The sequence below is a fragment of the Halichoerus grypus genome, chromosome 8, assembly GCF_964656455.1.
Source record: "Halichoerus grypus chromosome 8, mHalGry1.hap1.1, whole genome shotgun sequence".
Lineage (NCBI taxonomy): Eukaryota > Metazoa > Chordata > Mammalia > Carnivora > Phocidae > Halichoerus > Halichoerus grypus.
Window position 1 is genome coordinate 127,441,048 of NC_135719.1, and position 18,102 is coordinate 127,459,149.

Here is an 18,102-nt window from a genome sequence, read left to right on the forward strand (position 1 = left end):
AAAAATAAAAATGGTTTAAATGGGAACAGCTTTAAATAAGATAGTTCCAGGACAGTCATATATAGCTGAAATAAACATGAAATGAGTCATAATTAACATTGTTTACATTTTATTTCTTTATCCAAAATGGTAGGAAAATCAAGCTGTATCATTTGTCAGCTACACACTGCTATAGGAAAACAAGCTGCAGTATGTACTGTCTAATAATGACATAACTTCTTGAATTTAGCTTTTAGAAGAAAGATAATTTATATTAACATGGCTTTCCTCGGGAAGCAGCTTACTTAAGTGTGTCAGGTTATACAGTTTCATTTGGTTATTTCCAAAAAGCCAGACATACCCAAATACACTGATGTAAAAGACCTCTTGTTTTATTCTATATGTTAAAGACAGTACAATTTTCTAATTCCTTAATGCCCAAACATGTGGCAAACACAGTACACTCACATGATACCCAGTGTCAATTGTGATAATCAGGGTACAAGCATTGTGGAGGGAAAAAAATCCTGATTCCTGAGGTCTCTTCTCTTATTGAGTGGCAGAGCCTGTGGAAACCCCTGGCTGCTGTTCTTGGGGTAGGGAGATACCAAATGAATCACAGTATCGATAGGTAAGGTGGTCCTGGAGAGCAGTACTGGCTGAGAGATGCTGACTAAAGGGTGTTTCCTTGAGTTGCACAGCAGTCAGATCAAACCAGGGGAAAGGCCTGGGGTGGGGAAAAAAAAATTCTGTTACTTTTTTATGTCTGTCTAATACATCTGATTTGGCTGTTGAACATTTCCTTTAAAGAAAGTTTTCCAACACTTGGAAATAAGGGTATTTTCTATATCAAACTAATTAAAATTCATCAACATTCAGCTACAACTATTCACTATGCAGATTTAATTGTACTTGTGATGCGTTTTGCACAAATGTGCATTTTTCTAAGTGCATTTGGGAGGGAATTCATAATTAAAGAATGATTATAATAATGACATTGACATCCTTTTCAGTATATTTCCCTTGAATTTAGAAATAGAATACATAGGGGCACCTGGATGGCTCAGCAGGTTAAGCAATGGACTCTTGATTTCGGCTCAGGTCATGATCTAAGGGTCATGAGCTCAAGCCCTCTGTCGGGCACTGTGCTGGGTGTGGAGCCTGCTTAAGATTCTTTCTCTCCCTCTGCCCCTCCCCCCTGCTTGTGTGCGGACTCTCTCTCTTTAAAAAAAAAAAAAAGAAAAGAAAGAAAATAGCATACATAAGAGGATCATGGACATTAGGAATAGAAAAGATCTGGAAAGCCTGAGTGGCGCAGTCAGTTAAGTGTCTGACTCTTGGTTTCCGCTCAGGTTGTGATCTCAGGGTCATGAGATTGAGCCCTATATCGGGCTCCATGCCCAGTGGGGAGTCTGACTGGGATTCTCTTCCTCTCCCTCTGCCCCTCCCCCAGTGCGTGCTCTCTCTCTAAAATAAATAAATCTTAAAAAAAAAAAATAGAAAAGATCTGGGGCTCCTGGGTGGCTCAGTCATTAAGCTTCTGCCTTTGGCTCAGGTCATGATCCCAGAACCCTGGGATTGAGCCCCACATTGAGCTCCCTGCTCGGTGGGAAGCCTGCTTCTCCCTTTCCCACTCCCCCTGCTTGTGTTCCTGCACTCTCTATCTCTCTCTCTGTCAAATAAATAAATAAAACTTAAAAAAAAAAAAGAAAAGATCTCATTTCTTTTAAGATATCCTCTTCAGTTGTATAGGGAAAGAAGTAGAAGTTAATATGCAAATAAAAACAGAGCAATGTTAAGTATTACTCAAGTCGATTCAAGTTAAAAAGTATTAAGACATAGGATTGTTACAGTGTTAAAAAGATCAGAGTAAAAGCAAGGATATCTGTTCTCACCCTCCTTATTTAACATAGTCCTGGAAGTTGTAGACAATGCAATAATGCAAGAAAGGGGAATAAAAGCATACAGATTGGAAAGACAAAATGAATCTGTCCCTATTTATACATGACATGATTGTTTATGTAGAAAATCCCAAGGAATCTACAAAAAGAATGTCCCAGAACTAATGAGTTCAGCAAAGTCACAGGAAACAATACAAAAACCAATTCTATTTATATATATATATATATATATATATATATAGGCAATGAACTCTTGGGCACTAAAATTAAAAATGCAATTGCATTCACACACATACAAAAGGAATACTTGGATGTAAATCTAACAAAACATGTATAAGACTTGCATACTGGGGCACCTGGGTGGCACAGTTGGTTAAGTGACCAACTCTTGGTTTTGGCTCAGGTCATGACCTGGGGGTCGTGAGATTGAGCCTGGCATCCAGCTCTGTGCTCAAGACAGAGTCTGCTTGAGATTCTCTCTCCCTTCCCCTTACCCCTCCAGCTCATGCTCATGCTCTCTTTCTCAAATAAATAAATGAACCTTTACCACAAAAAAAAAAAAAGACTTATAGACTGAAAACTACAAAATGCTGATGAAATAAAGAAGATCTAAATAAATGGAGAGACATACTGTGTTCATGGATGGGAAAACTCAACATAATAACGATGTCAATTCTCCACAAATTGATCTACAGATGTAATGGTAAGATAAAAATTAATTACAACACCAAATGCTGGTGAGGATGCAGAGAAACTGGATTATACATTGCTAGTGATAATGTATAACAGTACAACCACTCTGAAAAACACTTTGTCAATGTCTTAAAAAAACAAAACAAAACAAAAAGCATACAACTACCAAATGACCTAGGAATTGTAATCATGAGCATTTGTCCCAGAGAAATGAAAATTTATGTTCACAAAAAACCTGTACATGAATGTTCATAGCACTCTGTTCATAATAGCCAAAAACTGAAAAACAAAAACAAAAACAAAACAGCCAAAAACTGGAAACCACTCAGGAGTCCTTCAACAGATGAATAATTAAAGTATGGTACATCCATGCTACGAATACTACTCAGCAATAAGAAGGGATAAACTATTAATATACACAGCAACTTGGATGAATCTCCAGAGAATTATGCTGAATGAAAAAAGCTAATCCCAAAAGGTTACATACTCTATAATTCCATTTATATAACATTCTGGAAATGACAAAATATGGAAATGGAAAACAGATTAACAATTGCCAAGTTGAGGAGATGGCCAATATGAAGGATCACTCAGTGATAGGTCCGTTCTAGATCTTGACTATATCAGTGGCATTATCCTGGTTGTAGTATTCTATTATAGTTTTATCATATCCATGTAGAGATATTTGTACTAAAATTTGTACCATTGGAGGAAAGTAGATAAATGGGTACATGGAATTTCTTTGTATTATTTTTAAAAACTGCATGTGAATGATTTCACTCATATGTGGAATTTAAGAAACAAAATGAATATAGGGAAAGCGAAAAATAAAATAAGATGAAAATTGAGAGGGAGGCAAACCATAAGAGACAATAAACTCTAGGAAACAAACAGGATTGCTGGAGGGGTGGTGGGTGGGGGGAAGGGATAATTAGGTGATGGGCATTAAGGAGGGCACTTGATGTAATGAGCACTGGGTGTTATATGCAACTGATGAATCACTAAATTCTACCTCTTAAACTAATAAAAAAAAAACTGCATGTGAATCTACAATTATCTCAAAATATAAGTTTTTTGGGGAGTGCCTGGATGGCTCAGTCAGTTGAGCAGTCGACTCTTGCTTTCTGCTCAGGTCATGATTTCTGGGTCCTGGGATGGAGCCCTGAGTCGGGCTCTGCATTCAGTGCAGAGTCTGCATGAGGATTCTCTCTCTCCCTCTCCTTCTGCCCCTTCCCCTGCTCTCTAAAATAAATGAATAAATCTTTTACTTATTTATTTTTTAAAGATTTTATTTATTTATTTGTTTGTTTGAGAGAGAGAGAGAGAGAGCCAGAGAGCACAAGCAGGAGGAACATCAGAGAGAGAGGGAGAAGCAGACTCCCTGCTGAGCAGGGAACCCAATGCAGGGCTCAATCCCAGGACCCTGGGATCTGAAGGCAGAGGCTTAACTGACTGAACTACCCAGGCACCGCAATAAATAAATCTTTTTTTAAAAGTTGTTTTTTTAAAAGAGTGGGGATGGGGCTGATGATATGGCTTCAAACTTTGCAAAGATTATTAAAAATATAAAGAGAATGTGAGAAACTACAATCAGAGTGGAAATACTAATATGTCATGCCTCTCACTCTAACAAATGATCTGATGAAAAAGAATGTAGAACAGCACTTTTCCAACTTTAATGTGGTTATCACTTGGGCTTTTGTAAAAATGCAGATCCTGATTCCATATAACTGCAGTGAGGCCCCAGATTCTGTGTTTCTAAACAAATTCCCAGATGATGGCAAGGATCCCAGCGAGTCTGAGTAGCAAGGATATAGTGGATTTGAATAACACAGGAACTTTGTGCCCAACAAGGTAATCGTTATTTTAAAGACCAATAGCACATAGCTAAAGAGGTTAGATGAGCATTCTTAGCTCTTACTATTTTTATGTTAATAATGTGATTGAAATTAAATGAGCCATAAATATTCAATTCAAGAAGCTAAGAAAAAGAGCTACAAAATAATGCAAAAGAAAAGAGGAAGGAACTAATTATTAAAAAGTAGAAATACTTGAATTAAAAAGTTGGCCAGTAGAATTAATAAAACTATAAAATGATTATTTTTAAAAGATCGATAAAATAGACAAGCTGCTATCAAATTTAACCAAGAAAAAAAATTAAAACACATATACATTCTTAGAAATGCAAAATGAGATATAATCTGATGAGATTTTTAAAATACAAGTATAATCATAGGCCATCAAATTTGAAATCCAGATAAAAATGAAATACTTTTGCTAGAAAAATACCAGTTACCAAAGTTGACTCAAGAAGTAGTAAACCTGAACAGATCATAAACTGGAAAAACTGAAAAGAGAGTCAAATTGCAACTTCCCCTGCAAGATATTTGGACCAGAGAGATCTACAGTAAAGTTCTGTCAGATCTTCAAGAAATCTATAATTCCTCTGTTCTGTTCCAGAACACAAAGACTTCCTAATTCTATAACATTAACACAATATTGATACCAAATTTGAAAACTACAGACCAATTTTGAGTATGATGTACATGTCATAAATAAAATACAAGCAAAACAGATCTGGAAGTGTATTATTAAGTAGAGTTTAAGAATGCAATGAAAGCTTAATATTAGGAAATCTATGTTGTTTACAACATTAATTAAAGGAAGAGAGAGATATGAAACCCAGTCTACACATACATTTTGCTTAATGTGACTTTTCTTTTTTAAAGATTTTATTTATTTATTTGAGAGAGAGAGAGCATGCGTACACAAGCAGGGGGAGTGCGGGGAGAGGCAGAGGAAGAAGCAGACTCTCTGCTGAGCAGGAAGCCCAATGCGGGGCTAGATCCAAGGACCCCGAGACCATGACCTGAGCCAAAGGCAGACGCTTAACCAACTGAGCCACCCAGGCACCTGGTTAATGTGACTTTTAAGTCTTTTTTTTTTTTAAGATTTTATTTATTTATTTGACAGAGAGAGACACAGCGAGAGAGGGAACACAAGCAGGGGGAGTGGGAGAGGGAGAAGCAGGCTTCCTGCCAAGCAGGGAGCCCAATGTGGGGCTCAATCCCAGGACCCTGGAATCATGACCTGAGCCGAAGGCAGACGCTTAAAGACTGAGCCACCCAGGCTCCCCTTAAAGTCTTTTTTTTAATCTGTAAGTTCCCCTTCCTCTTTTTTTTCTCTTGCAGTTTATTTGTTGAAGAAATTGCGTTGTTTATCCTCTAAACTTTCCCATATTCTGGATTTTGCTGATTATATCTCATGGTCATTTAACACTTTCCTGTCTCTTGAATTTATATCTATAGATTTGATCAAATTCAGGTTTGACTTTTTTTCTATAGGAATATCTCATCTGTTTCTATTTTTTTTAATTTGTGTCTATTTTTATCCAGAAACACATTGTCTCTCCTTCTTCAGTGTTAAGACTGATTAATAGATTCAGTCTGATCTATTCATTATGAAGTTCCCCCATCAACTTTTCACCTAATGTTGCCTAGATTCATTATTTCATTAGAGGTCACAAAATGATGATATTCTATCACTCCTTCTTCATTTTCAACTTGATAAATAGCGCCAGAAGCCAAGAGCAAACATCCTACTCAGTGATTTAACATTAAAAACATAGCCTATTTTCAAGTTCATTTGTCACAGCATATATTAATAGTAGTTACCTCTGGAGAAGGGGATTGGAGGGCGGTACCTTCATTTTCTGTTTGGTACATTTTAGCTGATACCCTATTTACTACAAACATTTGTTACTTTTCTAATTTTTCAGGTCATTTTTTAAAAAATTCACATGAAGGGGGCAGCTGGGTGACTCAGTCAGTTAAGTGTCTGACTTCGGCTCAGGTCATGATCTTGGGGTCCTGGGATCTAGCCCCAAGTCAGGCTCCATGCTCAGTGGGGAGCCTGCTTGTCCCTCTCCCTCTGCCCCTCCCCCCCATGCTCTGGATTTTAAATAAAATCTTTTTAAAAAAATTCACATGAAGAATAAATGTGTAAGAATGATTAAGATTCTGGAAAATAATATTAAAGAGGACTCGGTCTACCAGATACCAAAATATAGATACACATTATAGTAATTAACCATAGTATGGGAATAGAAAAATAGGTCCACAGTTCAGAATACAGTCCAAAAATATACCCATGAATATCTTGCAGTTTAGCAAATGGTAAAAATCTTATTTCAAATTGGTAGGAAAAGAAATGGCTACTCTATAAATGTTAGGACAACTGGCTTTCCAAAATGAATAGAAGATATAATTAAATTATATCTTTTAAAATTAAAAATTTAAATTTTAATTAAATTTAATTAAATTAAAAACAATTAAAAATCCCAAACTGATTAAAGATTTAAATATTTAAAAAATAAATTACTAGAAGAAAATACAGAATATCTTAAGATGAAGAGGTTCTTTTTTTTTAAGATCTTATTTTTATTTATTTGACAGAGAGAGACACAGAGAGAGAGGGAACACAAGCAGGGGGAGTGGGAGAGAGAGAAGCAAGCTTCCTGGAGCCCGATGCAGGGCTCAATGCGGGGCTCGATGTGGGGCTAGATGTGGGGCTAGATCCCAGGCGCCACCCAGGCGCCCCAGATGAAGAGGTTCTAAATAAGTATGACTTGAAACCCTAAAGCCATAGAGAAGTAATTTGACAATTTTGACTACAAAAATTAGAATCCCTGAACAGCAAAAGTTATCAAAAAGAGAAATAAACATTATTTCCAATATACATAACATATTCATACTAAAAACTTTTTTCTTTTTCTTTTTTTTTTAAAGATTTTATTTATTTGACAGAGAGAGACACAGCGAGAGAGGGAACACAAGCAGGGGGAGTGGGAGAGTGAGAAGCAGGCTTCCCGCGGAGCAGGGAGCCTGATGTGGGGCTCGATCCCAGGACCCTGGGATCAGGACCTGAGCCGAAGGCAGATGCTTAACAACTGAGCCACCCAGGTGCCCCTAAAAACCTTTTATAAAACAATAAATAAAAGCAAACAATCCAAAAGAAAAATAGGCAAATAATTTAAAATGAGAATAAGAGAGAACACAAGAGCAACAAGTTGGAAGCTGGAAAAAATATGGACAAATGATAACACTGAGCTGAATCTGAAGTCAGCAATAGGGAAAACCAAGACACAGTCCATTTACATCATAGAACCTGCAAAAGACTCAGGAAGCACATCAGGAAGTGGAAGCCTGATGGGACTAAAAATAGGATGATGGGTTGAAAATCTTAAAAGGGAGAGAGACCCTCACAGCACCCTACCCAATGCTGTACAGTCAGGACACTGTCCCTCCTCCTCCCCATTTATTTATTCTCTGGAAGGGTTAAACAGGGGGTCTCTGGACAGGGGAACAACAGGCACTGTTGAAGGAAAGGATTTGTTGAATAGAGGGGGAAGAAAGTAAAAAAAAAAAAAAAAAAAACCTAGTGATAAGACCCACCCCTCCTCTTACATACATACACAGCTTTCTTTCCCCAAGTTGGGTCCCAAAGACTTAAAGATATCAATATTCAAGGTTTTCCAAGGAAACAGCCGATCAAATCACTCTGTAGCGAAGACCACAGTAGCGCAAACAGAGTTTCCAAAAGGGGGTATACCTCAGGCGGAGAACATTTGACTGCAGAGTTTCCAAGCAACTTTCTAGTACTGGGATCTTAAATATGAGCAAAGTCCATATACTTGAATAAAGCTTCTCAAATGAATGATAGAGACCAAAACAAATGATCAGAAAACAACCTGAAGGAAACAGACTTCTCAAAGAAGAAAAAAAATTCTCTCATTTACATTCTCAAAGGGATAAGAGATGGTATTGCACAATGAAATGACAACAGGATGCTACATAAAAAAGGAATATTTGGAGACTCTTAAAAAATCTTTGAAAATATTCAAAATAGGGGCCCCTGGGTGGCTCAGTCCAGTAAACGCTTAAGCGTCTGCCTTCGGCTCAGGTCATGATCTCAGGGTCCTAGAGCCCGGAATCTCGCGCTCAGCGGCAAGTTCTCCCTCTTCCTCTGTGACCTCTCACACTTTTGCTCTCTCTCAAATAAATAAATAAAATCTTTAAAAAAAAAGAAAAGAAAATATTCAAAATAGGGGCACCTGGGTGGCTCAGTCAGTTGGGCATCTGACTCTTGGTTTCAGCTTGGGTCATAGTCTTGGGGTTGTGGGACTGAGCCCTGTGTTGGCTCCCTGCTCAGTGGGGAGTTTGCTTCTCCCTCTTCCTTTGCCCCTCCCCATCGCTTGTGCTCTCTCTCTCAAATAAATAAAACCTTTTTTTAAAAAGTAGGAAAGATAAAGAAAATCAGAGTACCAGTCCAGGAGGTCCAACACTGGACTAATAAAATATTTAGAAAAAGAAGAAAGAAAACAGGCAAGGAGACAAAATTATCAAAGACATAATTGGAGAAAATTGGAGAACTTGACATTCAGATTAAAAAGGACTACTGAATGTTCTGTTTCTTTTATGGATATCAGTTACATGGGTATTTCCTTTACAATAGTTTATTAAACTGGATATTTATGTATTTATGAGATATGTACTTTTCTGTGTATGTGTTATATTTCACAAAATTTTTTAAATTAAGGGGGGGGAAGGAAAGGCTCACCCTGTGCCCAACACAGTGAGTTAAAACAGACCCACATGAAAAATAAATAAAATAATATAAAATAAAATAAAATAGACACACATCATGACATATCATAAAATTTTGACTAAGGTCAAAAGATCCTATAAGCTTCCAGAGAGAAAAGAAACAGATTTCAAAGGATGAATTCAAGAGTTAGAATGGCACTGTACCTCTCAATAGCAACTCTGTCTGTAAGACAATGAAGCAATGCCTTTAAAATTCTGAGGGAAAATCACTTCTAACCTAGAATTCTATACCTGGCTATGTTCTCAATAAAATATTAGGTTAAAATAAAAACATTTTCAGACATAGTCTCTTTAAGTTACTTCCTATGCATTCTTTCCTAAGGAAGCTACTGGAGGAGGATATGATCCACCAGTATGAAAGAAAAAACCATGCCAGAGGAAGAGGGAGCCAGGAAAAAGAGATCCAACATTCGAGAGAGAAAGGAATCGCAGGCTAAGGGGGAAGGAAAATCCCCAAACAGAAAGTGCTTCACAGGCCATGGGTGATTAATTAGAATACAAAAGGTAAGAGAGAATCAAGGATTACTTCCCTAGTTCTGGCTTGACAACTTGGCAGAAGAGCATGTAATTAGGTCAGAAACACCAGCAGAGCAGGTAGGAGAGCAGGTATGCTTCTGGACTGGTTGAGTTTGAGGGGAGATGGTGACCACAACTTCCCTGGGTTTCAAGCTGACATCTGGACTAGAGATACAGAGTCATGCACTGTTGGTGTAATGATAGCAACCAAAGTCCCCAAAGTGGAAAAGCACAGCCATGAACACAGTGTAGAGCGGCAAGCAAAGAAGGCCTAGGACAGAGCCCTGAAAACTCCCAGACATCGGATGAGGCAAAGAAAAGCTGCTGGCAAAGGAGGGGCTAGAGAGACAGGAATAAAATGAGGAGAATGTGAGAGTATCAGGAAAGTGAAGAGAAGAGATTGCTTCAAGAAGGATGGAATGTTCAATAGCCAAGGAAGAAAAGGATTAAAAAGTATCCAGTGGGGGCACCTGGGGGCCTCTGTCAGTTGAACGTCCAACTCTTGATTTCGGCTCAGGTCATGATCCCAGGGTCCTGAGATTGAGCCCCACATCGGGCTCCACACTCAGTGGGGAGTCTGCTTGGGATTCTCTCTGTCCCTGTCCCTTTGCTCCTTCCCTCACTGGTGCGCGCTCTCTCAAAATAAAATAAAATAAAATCTTAAAATAAATAGAATAAAATAAAATGTGTCCAGTGAATTTTGTGGCATGGAAATCACTGGTAACATGGTAACAAGGGCAACGATTTTTCCCTATTAGATCACCAAAGGTTAAAAAGATTGATCAAGTAATCAAGCTATAGAGAAATGGTGCACTCATGCACTACTGGTGGAAATGTAAATGAGCACCACGTTTTCGATAAGCAATTTGGGAATACCTATCAAACACAAAATATATATAACCCCTGACCCAGAAATATTCTTCTAGAATATTCTTCTAGATGTTCATCCGACAGAAATATTGGTACAGTGTGCAAAGTAAGTACGAGAATGTTCAGTTGCAGCCCCGTATTCAGAATTTGGGGCATGGGAGAACTACAACACCATCAAGAAGAAATAAGATGAATAAATTTAATGAAATAATGAATGTATCCAACAGACACCTATGCAGTTGCTCATAAATGAAGTAGATATGAATGTACTGACTTAGAACGGTGTCTATAACATAACAAGTGAAAAATCAGTATACATAGTCTGCATGTTTCTAAAATGTATAGGTATAGATAGGCATACACATTACATACCATAACTATATAAATATATGTTTGCAAATGCATAGATAAAAAGATAAAATATAAAAACCATATGAAATGGTGTTTGGGGGACAAAGGAGGGCTTTCACTTTTCCACTAGTTGGATGTTTTACAAGAATGTATTATTTTGGGGGCACCTGGGTGGCTCAGTTGGTTAAGCAACTGCCTTTGGCTCAAGTCATGATCTCAGGGTCCTGGGATCAAGCCCCACATCGGGTTCCCTGCTCTGCGGGGAGCCTGCTTCTCCCTCTCCCTCTACCCTCCCCCCTGCTCATGCGCACTCTCTCTCTCTCCCCCTCTCGCTCTCTTTCTCCCTCAAATCAATAAAATCTTTTTAAAAAACCAAGAATGTGGGGCACCTGGGTGGTTCAGTCATTAGGCGTCTGCCTTCGGCTCAGGTCATGATCCCAGAGTCCTGGGATCGAGCCCTGCGTCAGGGCTCCCTACTCCACGGGAAGCCTGCTTCTCCTTCTCCTGCTCTCCCCGCTTGTGTTCCCTCTCTCGCTATGTCTCTCTCTGTCAAAGAAATAAATAAAATCTTTAAAAAAAAAAACCAAGAATGTATTATTTTTATAAAATTTTAAGATTACATGAAAGGAAAAAAAGAGAGAAAAAGCACCTGCTAAAACAACAGTGTGGGAGAAATTAGAATAGCCAGCTGTCTGATGCCTTACCTTTGCTGAGATAGGTTCTTGCTATAGATTTGGCTGACAAAATCATGTAACTGAAATTTGGGGCAAGATGCTCCATCTTTCTCACAGTCTTCAAAGTGCACAGAGAGTAACAGTTCATTCAGAAGCTGCAGCGCTTGTAAGTGAGGCATGTCCCTTGCGGTGCAGATGTTTAGGACTGCGTATAACACTCCCTCCAACCACTTGATATTGAGGATTATTCCCCCTACACATTAATGGGGAGGGAAATACCAGTTAGCACCACCAAAAGGGTTTGCCTAGAATATAGGACAAACCCCAGACAGTGAACAGCCACCTTTTTTCCAAGATAGGTTGGTCGTAAGAACCTGAAGATAAACAAACACTCCTCTTCGTAAGCCAAGAGCCCTAATTGTGCCCTTTATAACAAATTGTGTGTTACCCTACCCTAGAAGGACAGGTATGACTAATGTAGACATTGCTAATGGCAAAAGCATCCTAGAAATCTCTAGAATGATCCTTCCAATAAGGAGAAGAGACTAGGGAAAAATATAAGATTAGAGCAGGGAAACACCATGTAGTGCGAGATATCACATCCTCCTGTTTAAATAGGCTCTTACCTCTGGCTGTTTCTAGTTCAGCCTTAACAGGTCTGAGCGCTCAGACTTCTCTGCTTTCCCTAAAGAAGGCTGGCTTTTTGCCACCAAAACGGCTCCCATTCAAAACCTAAATAGCTAGGGGTGCCTGGGTGAGTCAGTTGGTTGAGTGTCTGCCTTTGGCTCAGGTCATGATCCCGGGGTCCTGGGATCAAACCCCCACTCGGGTTCCCTGCTTGGTAGGGAGCCTGCTTCTCCCTCTCCCTCAGCTGCTCCCCCTGCTCGTGTGTGCGCTCTCTCTCTTAAATAAATAAATAAGATCTTTAAAAACAAAACAAAAAACCTAAATAGCTGAGAGTGTGTCTAGCCTGTACGCCCCCTGCACACATACCCAAGACACAACACACACACACATACACACACACACACACACACACACACACACACACACACACTGGGATTATAAAATAGCACCAGGCCAAGAGGGAAGTAACTTTCAAAAGAGTGCCAAAAACATGGCAAGCCATTACCAGCAGGACTGTAGGGGCAGGTAGCCTGAAGAATCACAGGATCTTGGAGGGCAGCTGTGATGTCCTTGTCGGCCCCCCAGATGTTGACAAAATCTTCAACACATTGATACTGAGGCCGCAAGATATTGGTGTGGTTCAGTAGGAGTTTCAACCTGAAAGGAAAGCCCCCAAGACAGGGAGTGCAGAGTCAGTACTCCCATAAACCAACCCATGACCCACTGCGTTGGATCGCATCCAACCCCCCCCACCCCCGACTTCCTGCCCTGCACAGCGCCGCTCAGAGGCAGCCAGGGTGCAGGCAGCACTGGGGCACTACTTATCCGTTGGATTGTTCAGCAGCCTACCTGACGCTTAGTGAATGTGGTCTCTTGCCAGGCACTAGGCTAGACAGCAGGGGTACAAAAATAATATTTGACACATGCTGTCAATCACTTTTCATGGTGTTGACTGACAGTTTCCCTTCCCACTGATGCACAAGGGGAACACGAGTCAGGTTCAAGTGGTGGGAAGCAATGCTCCATTGCAGTTCTAACCGTTTGCCCACCAAAGGAAACAGTCCACCCACAAGGGCTGTTTATGGAGAAGTGGGGAAGACACAATTAGAAAGGCTGGCTGGGTGTTGCAGATGAAGCTGCTCTTCTACCTTATTACTGGGAATGACCTACCCCAAGGGGGAAGCAGGGGGCTGGGGTGGAGGTGGGGGGAGGAGCCAGATAGGAGCAGATGGAGCAGTTCTGCCAGCTTCCCGCTCACTCTAACAGGCTACCTGGCTATTGGGACGGCAGCCACGAAGCTGTACACGATGCAACCTTTCTCCAGGCGGGTTTGAATTTCTAGGCAGATATTAGGCAGCTGAGAGGGCAGGCAGCAGAGGAACAGCACGTTGGCCCAGTCTACCAGATAAGGGTTATGGTAAAAACACTGGATTCCCAGTTTCTGGAACTCATCTGGGAGGGATAAAGGAAGAAAGAGATCACATTACAAAGGAGTTTGACCTAAACATCAACTGTGGGGAGAGGATGACAATGACTTTTTCTCAAGTCCTCTCTCCATGTGAATCAGAGAGACCCCCTCCACACGTCTTCTAAAAGACATGGGCCATGCCCCAACCCCATCATCAAAAAAGCTAGTGTCACTGCAGCCGTGCTGGAGATTATAATTCATCCTCTCTTACTTTTAGACCAAATGCTAGAATTTTTCAGGTTGGTTGGTTGGTTTGTTAGGAAGAAAAAAATCTGGAAGAAGCCTCCTTGCTCTAATTTAATGATGATTTATCATGTGCCAGGTAGCGTACAAAGTACTCTACATACATTATCTAAGTCAGTCCCCACAGGACCTTCTGAGACTAGTATTATTCCTATATTATAGATGAGGAAACTGAGGTTTAGAGAAATCACTTGGCTTGAGCTGGTGGGAAAGGCTAAGAGAGTGGAAGAACATAGGGCAGAGGCTGGGAGGAGTTTGGAAAGATATACTTACAGTTTCAGTAAAGTATATGCAACTTACTGTTGTTTTAACAAGATAGTTTTAAACATTGAGAGAAATGTGATGACTCATGTATTTGCATTCAGTCACCGGCAGTTAATCACTTGTACTTATTCGATATGGATTTCAAAAGTAAAAATGTAAACTCACATAAGGTAGTATGTTTTAAGGGTTGTTGGAAAACAGAATATTACAGACATTGGAGAAGTGAGTTCTTATCTTAACCACCAAGGGTATATGATAACACTTGACGCTGATGTTATCTGGGCACCGTAAACCTGGAAGACGGATGGGACCAAGAGGAAGTTTAGAAAACATGCACGTCCATACTTCTTTCACAGGTTGTTCTCGAAAGTGTACAGAATCTGATGCTAAGGGACGCCTGGGTGCTCAGTCGGTTAAGCCTCTGCCTTTGGCTCTGGTCATGATCCCTGCTTTGGGCTCCCTGCTGACTAGGCAATCTGCTTCTCCCTCTCCCTCCCCCACCCCAGCTCATGCTCTCTTCTCTCTCTCTCTGTCAAATAAATAAACAAAATCTTAAAAAAAAAAAAAATCTGATGCTAAGCATTTTGAATTCTTTCTTCCTTACACAACATGCAGGGATGTTCTAAAACTGTAATTTTATTATTAATAAATATAGTGCTTTCCAAAGAATATATACACCTTATTGAAACATATATACTAGTCCTATTGATGAAATCAGAGAAATTTGTTTTATGTGATAGGATTTTTTTTTTTTAAGATTTTATTTATTTATTTGACAGAGAGAGACACAGTGAGAGAGGGAACACAAGCAGGGGGAGTGGGAGAGGGAGAAGCAGGCTTCCTGTGGAGCAGGAAGCCCGATGCGGGGCTTGATCCCAGGACCCCGGGACCGTGAACTGAGCCAAAGGCAGATGCCTAACGACTAAGCCACCCAGGTGCCCCACATGGTAAGATTTTTTTTAAGTTTAATATAGAAAGAATGCTTGCAAATTAATAAGAAAAAATCAGTCAGGCACTCCAACAGAAGAACTGGACAAAAAGAACTCAAAAAAAGGAACTAGTAATAAAGCTATAAAACATATTCAGTTCTTCTAGTGATCAGTAAAGAATATATTAAAACAAGAAAAATTTAAAAGGTATATTAAAATGGTGATTAAGGGGCACCTGGGTGGCTCAGTAGGTTGAGCGTCTGACTCTTGATTTCGGCTCAGGTCATGATCTCAGGATTAGGAGATGGAGCCCTGCTTCAGGCTCCGTGCTCAGCGGGAAGTCTGCCTGAGATTCTCTCTCTCTCCCTCGCCCTCTGCCCCTCCCCAACTCGCACACACGTGATCTCTCTCAAATAAATATACAAATAAATAAATAAATAAATAAATCTTTAAACACACACATAAACATCTTTCTAGCTTCCTTCAGGGCTAGCAAGCAGAGAACTCAGTATGCTGTGTGCAGGGATTCCTTATCCAAGGGACGCTTTCAAAATGGCCTCGTCAACACCCAAGTCCCTCTCGGCCACACACTGTTCCTCACCCAGGGCCTCTGGCCTCCGAGTGGAGATCCTCAGGTTCTCAGCAGGGATGGGGACAAGCTGAAGCAGTACACGAGCCAGCTGCTTCCCAAGGTGGCCACCTCCAATGATGCCCACCTTTAACTCATCATCATCGGGAATGCCAGTAAGCAATCCAGTCAAGGGACAGCTGGAAGTCTGCTTCTCATGGAATGATTCTCTGGAGAATGAACACACAGACACATAAATAAATACACATGAACCCTGTAGCTCTTCTTAACTGTCAACCTCTGATGTTCTCTGCTTTAAGTTCCTCATGTGGCAGCCTGGTGGCCCCTGAAGTACTCCAGAGATAAGGCATTCCAATTAGGCGCCACTTACCCAGCATTGCTGGGGAATGAAATGTTCCCCCTGAGCAAATTTTCCACAAAGTAAAGCATCCCACTTCAAAGGACCGAAACTTGTTTAAAACATTTTTAAATGAACATATTTTGTTGTTGTTACATGTACCGTGAATTTCCCTGCCTTCTTAAACACAAGGTCTGAATATTTAACTGTTTGACTCAGAACTATCATTGTGAACTGCTGCTTATGCAGCACCCTGGAACACTGTGGGCCAGTTCCTTCCTTGCTTCCTGTGTAGACGGTTGTCAGTTTTCATTGCCATCATGATAAGCATATCCCTCTCCTACCACATACCTACTCTTTCTGCTTTGCTATTTTGGTTTTGCATACATCTGGGTAACCAGGTAACTTAGCTTTTTTCAAACATATGATTTATAAAAATAAGTGGTATATAGGGGAAAACAAACCTGAGAAATTGAGGATCAAAGGTTTGAGGCCACTCTTTCCAGAGGCTCACTTAACTGTTGGTTCTGGATGTGTTTCCTTGGCCCAAGGTGAACAAAGTCTGACCTCTGAATACATAAGGCATTGTTTTCTGTTGTTATATGACAATCTTATATTTGTTCTCTTTCTGTTAAAATTAGACTTAAGCTCTGGAGTTTCCATATAAACATCACAAGCCACATTCTATTTAAGGCTTCTCTCTAGGTTGAAAGGAAAGCATTTACTCTGTGCCTGATCCTCCCAAATATAAAATGCCTCCCAGAAATTTCACATTTTGGTTTCTCACCACTCATCTGGGATGCAACCAGAAGGTTTATGTATTCTTATCAGTCAACCAATCAGCAGACTCATAAAGCAGCCTGCCTCTTTGTGTATCTGCTATATCCGTAACATGTTCAATTCAGATCTGGTCCCACCATCCAGGAGTTGATCTAATTTCAGAAAAAAGTAGTCTGGGGGTGGGGGGCATTACCAATGTTCCAGGAGTAGCTTATAGAATGCAGGAGCCTGGGCTTAGGTACCTGGCTCTCACACACTACCTGTTTAAGTGTCCGAAGCCATATTGTACAAAGACACCAGAGGTCAGGACTAGACTGAGCTTCTTTGCAAATCAGTATCCTTGGGTTTCATGCAAGTCACCTGACCAAAAGGACCCCCAGAGTTTCAGGTGGCTTTCCTGTTACGGAGAATTCCACTATTAGCTTAGCCCAGAAAGGAAGAACCAACCTCATTTTCAGCCAACAGCCACAGGATAGCTAGTCATTGGTAGCTGTGGAAGACAAGCTGGTGGTCCCAGTGAGTGAGTGAATGGGTGAATGAATGATCATTTAATCAATCCACCCACCAAAAGGAAATCACCACAAGCTGTGCTTTGTTATGCAACCACAGCCAACGGACTCTGGTATGCATTTCCCAGTGCCTTCAGACCACAGTGATTGACTGTGGGTTGGAAAAGGTAGGAAGACACTCCCCCTGCCAAAGGTATCCTCCAATATAGAAAGTTTAAGTCATTTGGATACTCCACAGTGAGATTCTTCTCCATCTGCCCTACCTTGGAGACCTAGCTTACCTCAAATTACAGAGTAGCTTGCAGAAGAAGGTTGCATGGGCACAGGCCTTGATCATCAGCCCTCGAGAACGGCCCTGCAAATACAGCCAGCTGCGATCTTCCTCTTGAATCCCATACTCAAACTGCAGGGATTCAAGGTCCCCTAGCATGTCCATTTCCAAGCCACCATCTCCTGCAGTGACAGATGCCAATCAGTTTGGCTCCCTGTCTTGGAAGACAGGGAGTGTGTGTTCAAGTCACAGGCTCTTGTGATGGTGGGCTTCAGCACCTCTCTCCTCCCACATTCTGTACTTGCAGTGTGAGTCCTGGAGGATTCCTATGCACTGACTGCCCAAGGATCAGGAATACCTGGATTCACAAAAAACCTGAACAAAAATCCAAAGTAACGCTCCTCCACATAGGCTACATGCACTTTTTTCAAGAGAT

At 40.6% G+C, this 18,102-nt stretch overlaps 1 protein-coding gene across 1 annotated transcript; it reads right to left on the reverse strand.

The window, feature by feature from the left end:
• Positions 1-202: 202 nt before the first annotated feature.
• Positions 203-17,831, reverse strand: NOXRED1 (NADP dependent oxidoreductase domain containing 1). Its single transcript, XM_036084313.2, has 6 exons — positions 17,677-17,831; positions 15,782-15,978; positions 13,548-13,728; positions 12,782-12,933; positions 11,680-11,902; positions 203-706 (listed from the first exon to the last, which is right to left on the reverse strand). The coding sequence occupies exons 1-6, from the start codon at positions 17,829-17,831 to the stop codon at positions 529-531; spliced, it is 1,086 nt and encodes a 361-aa protein (XP_035940206.1). The 3' UTR covers positions 203-528.
• Positions 17,832-18,102: the final 271 nt, after the last annotated feature.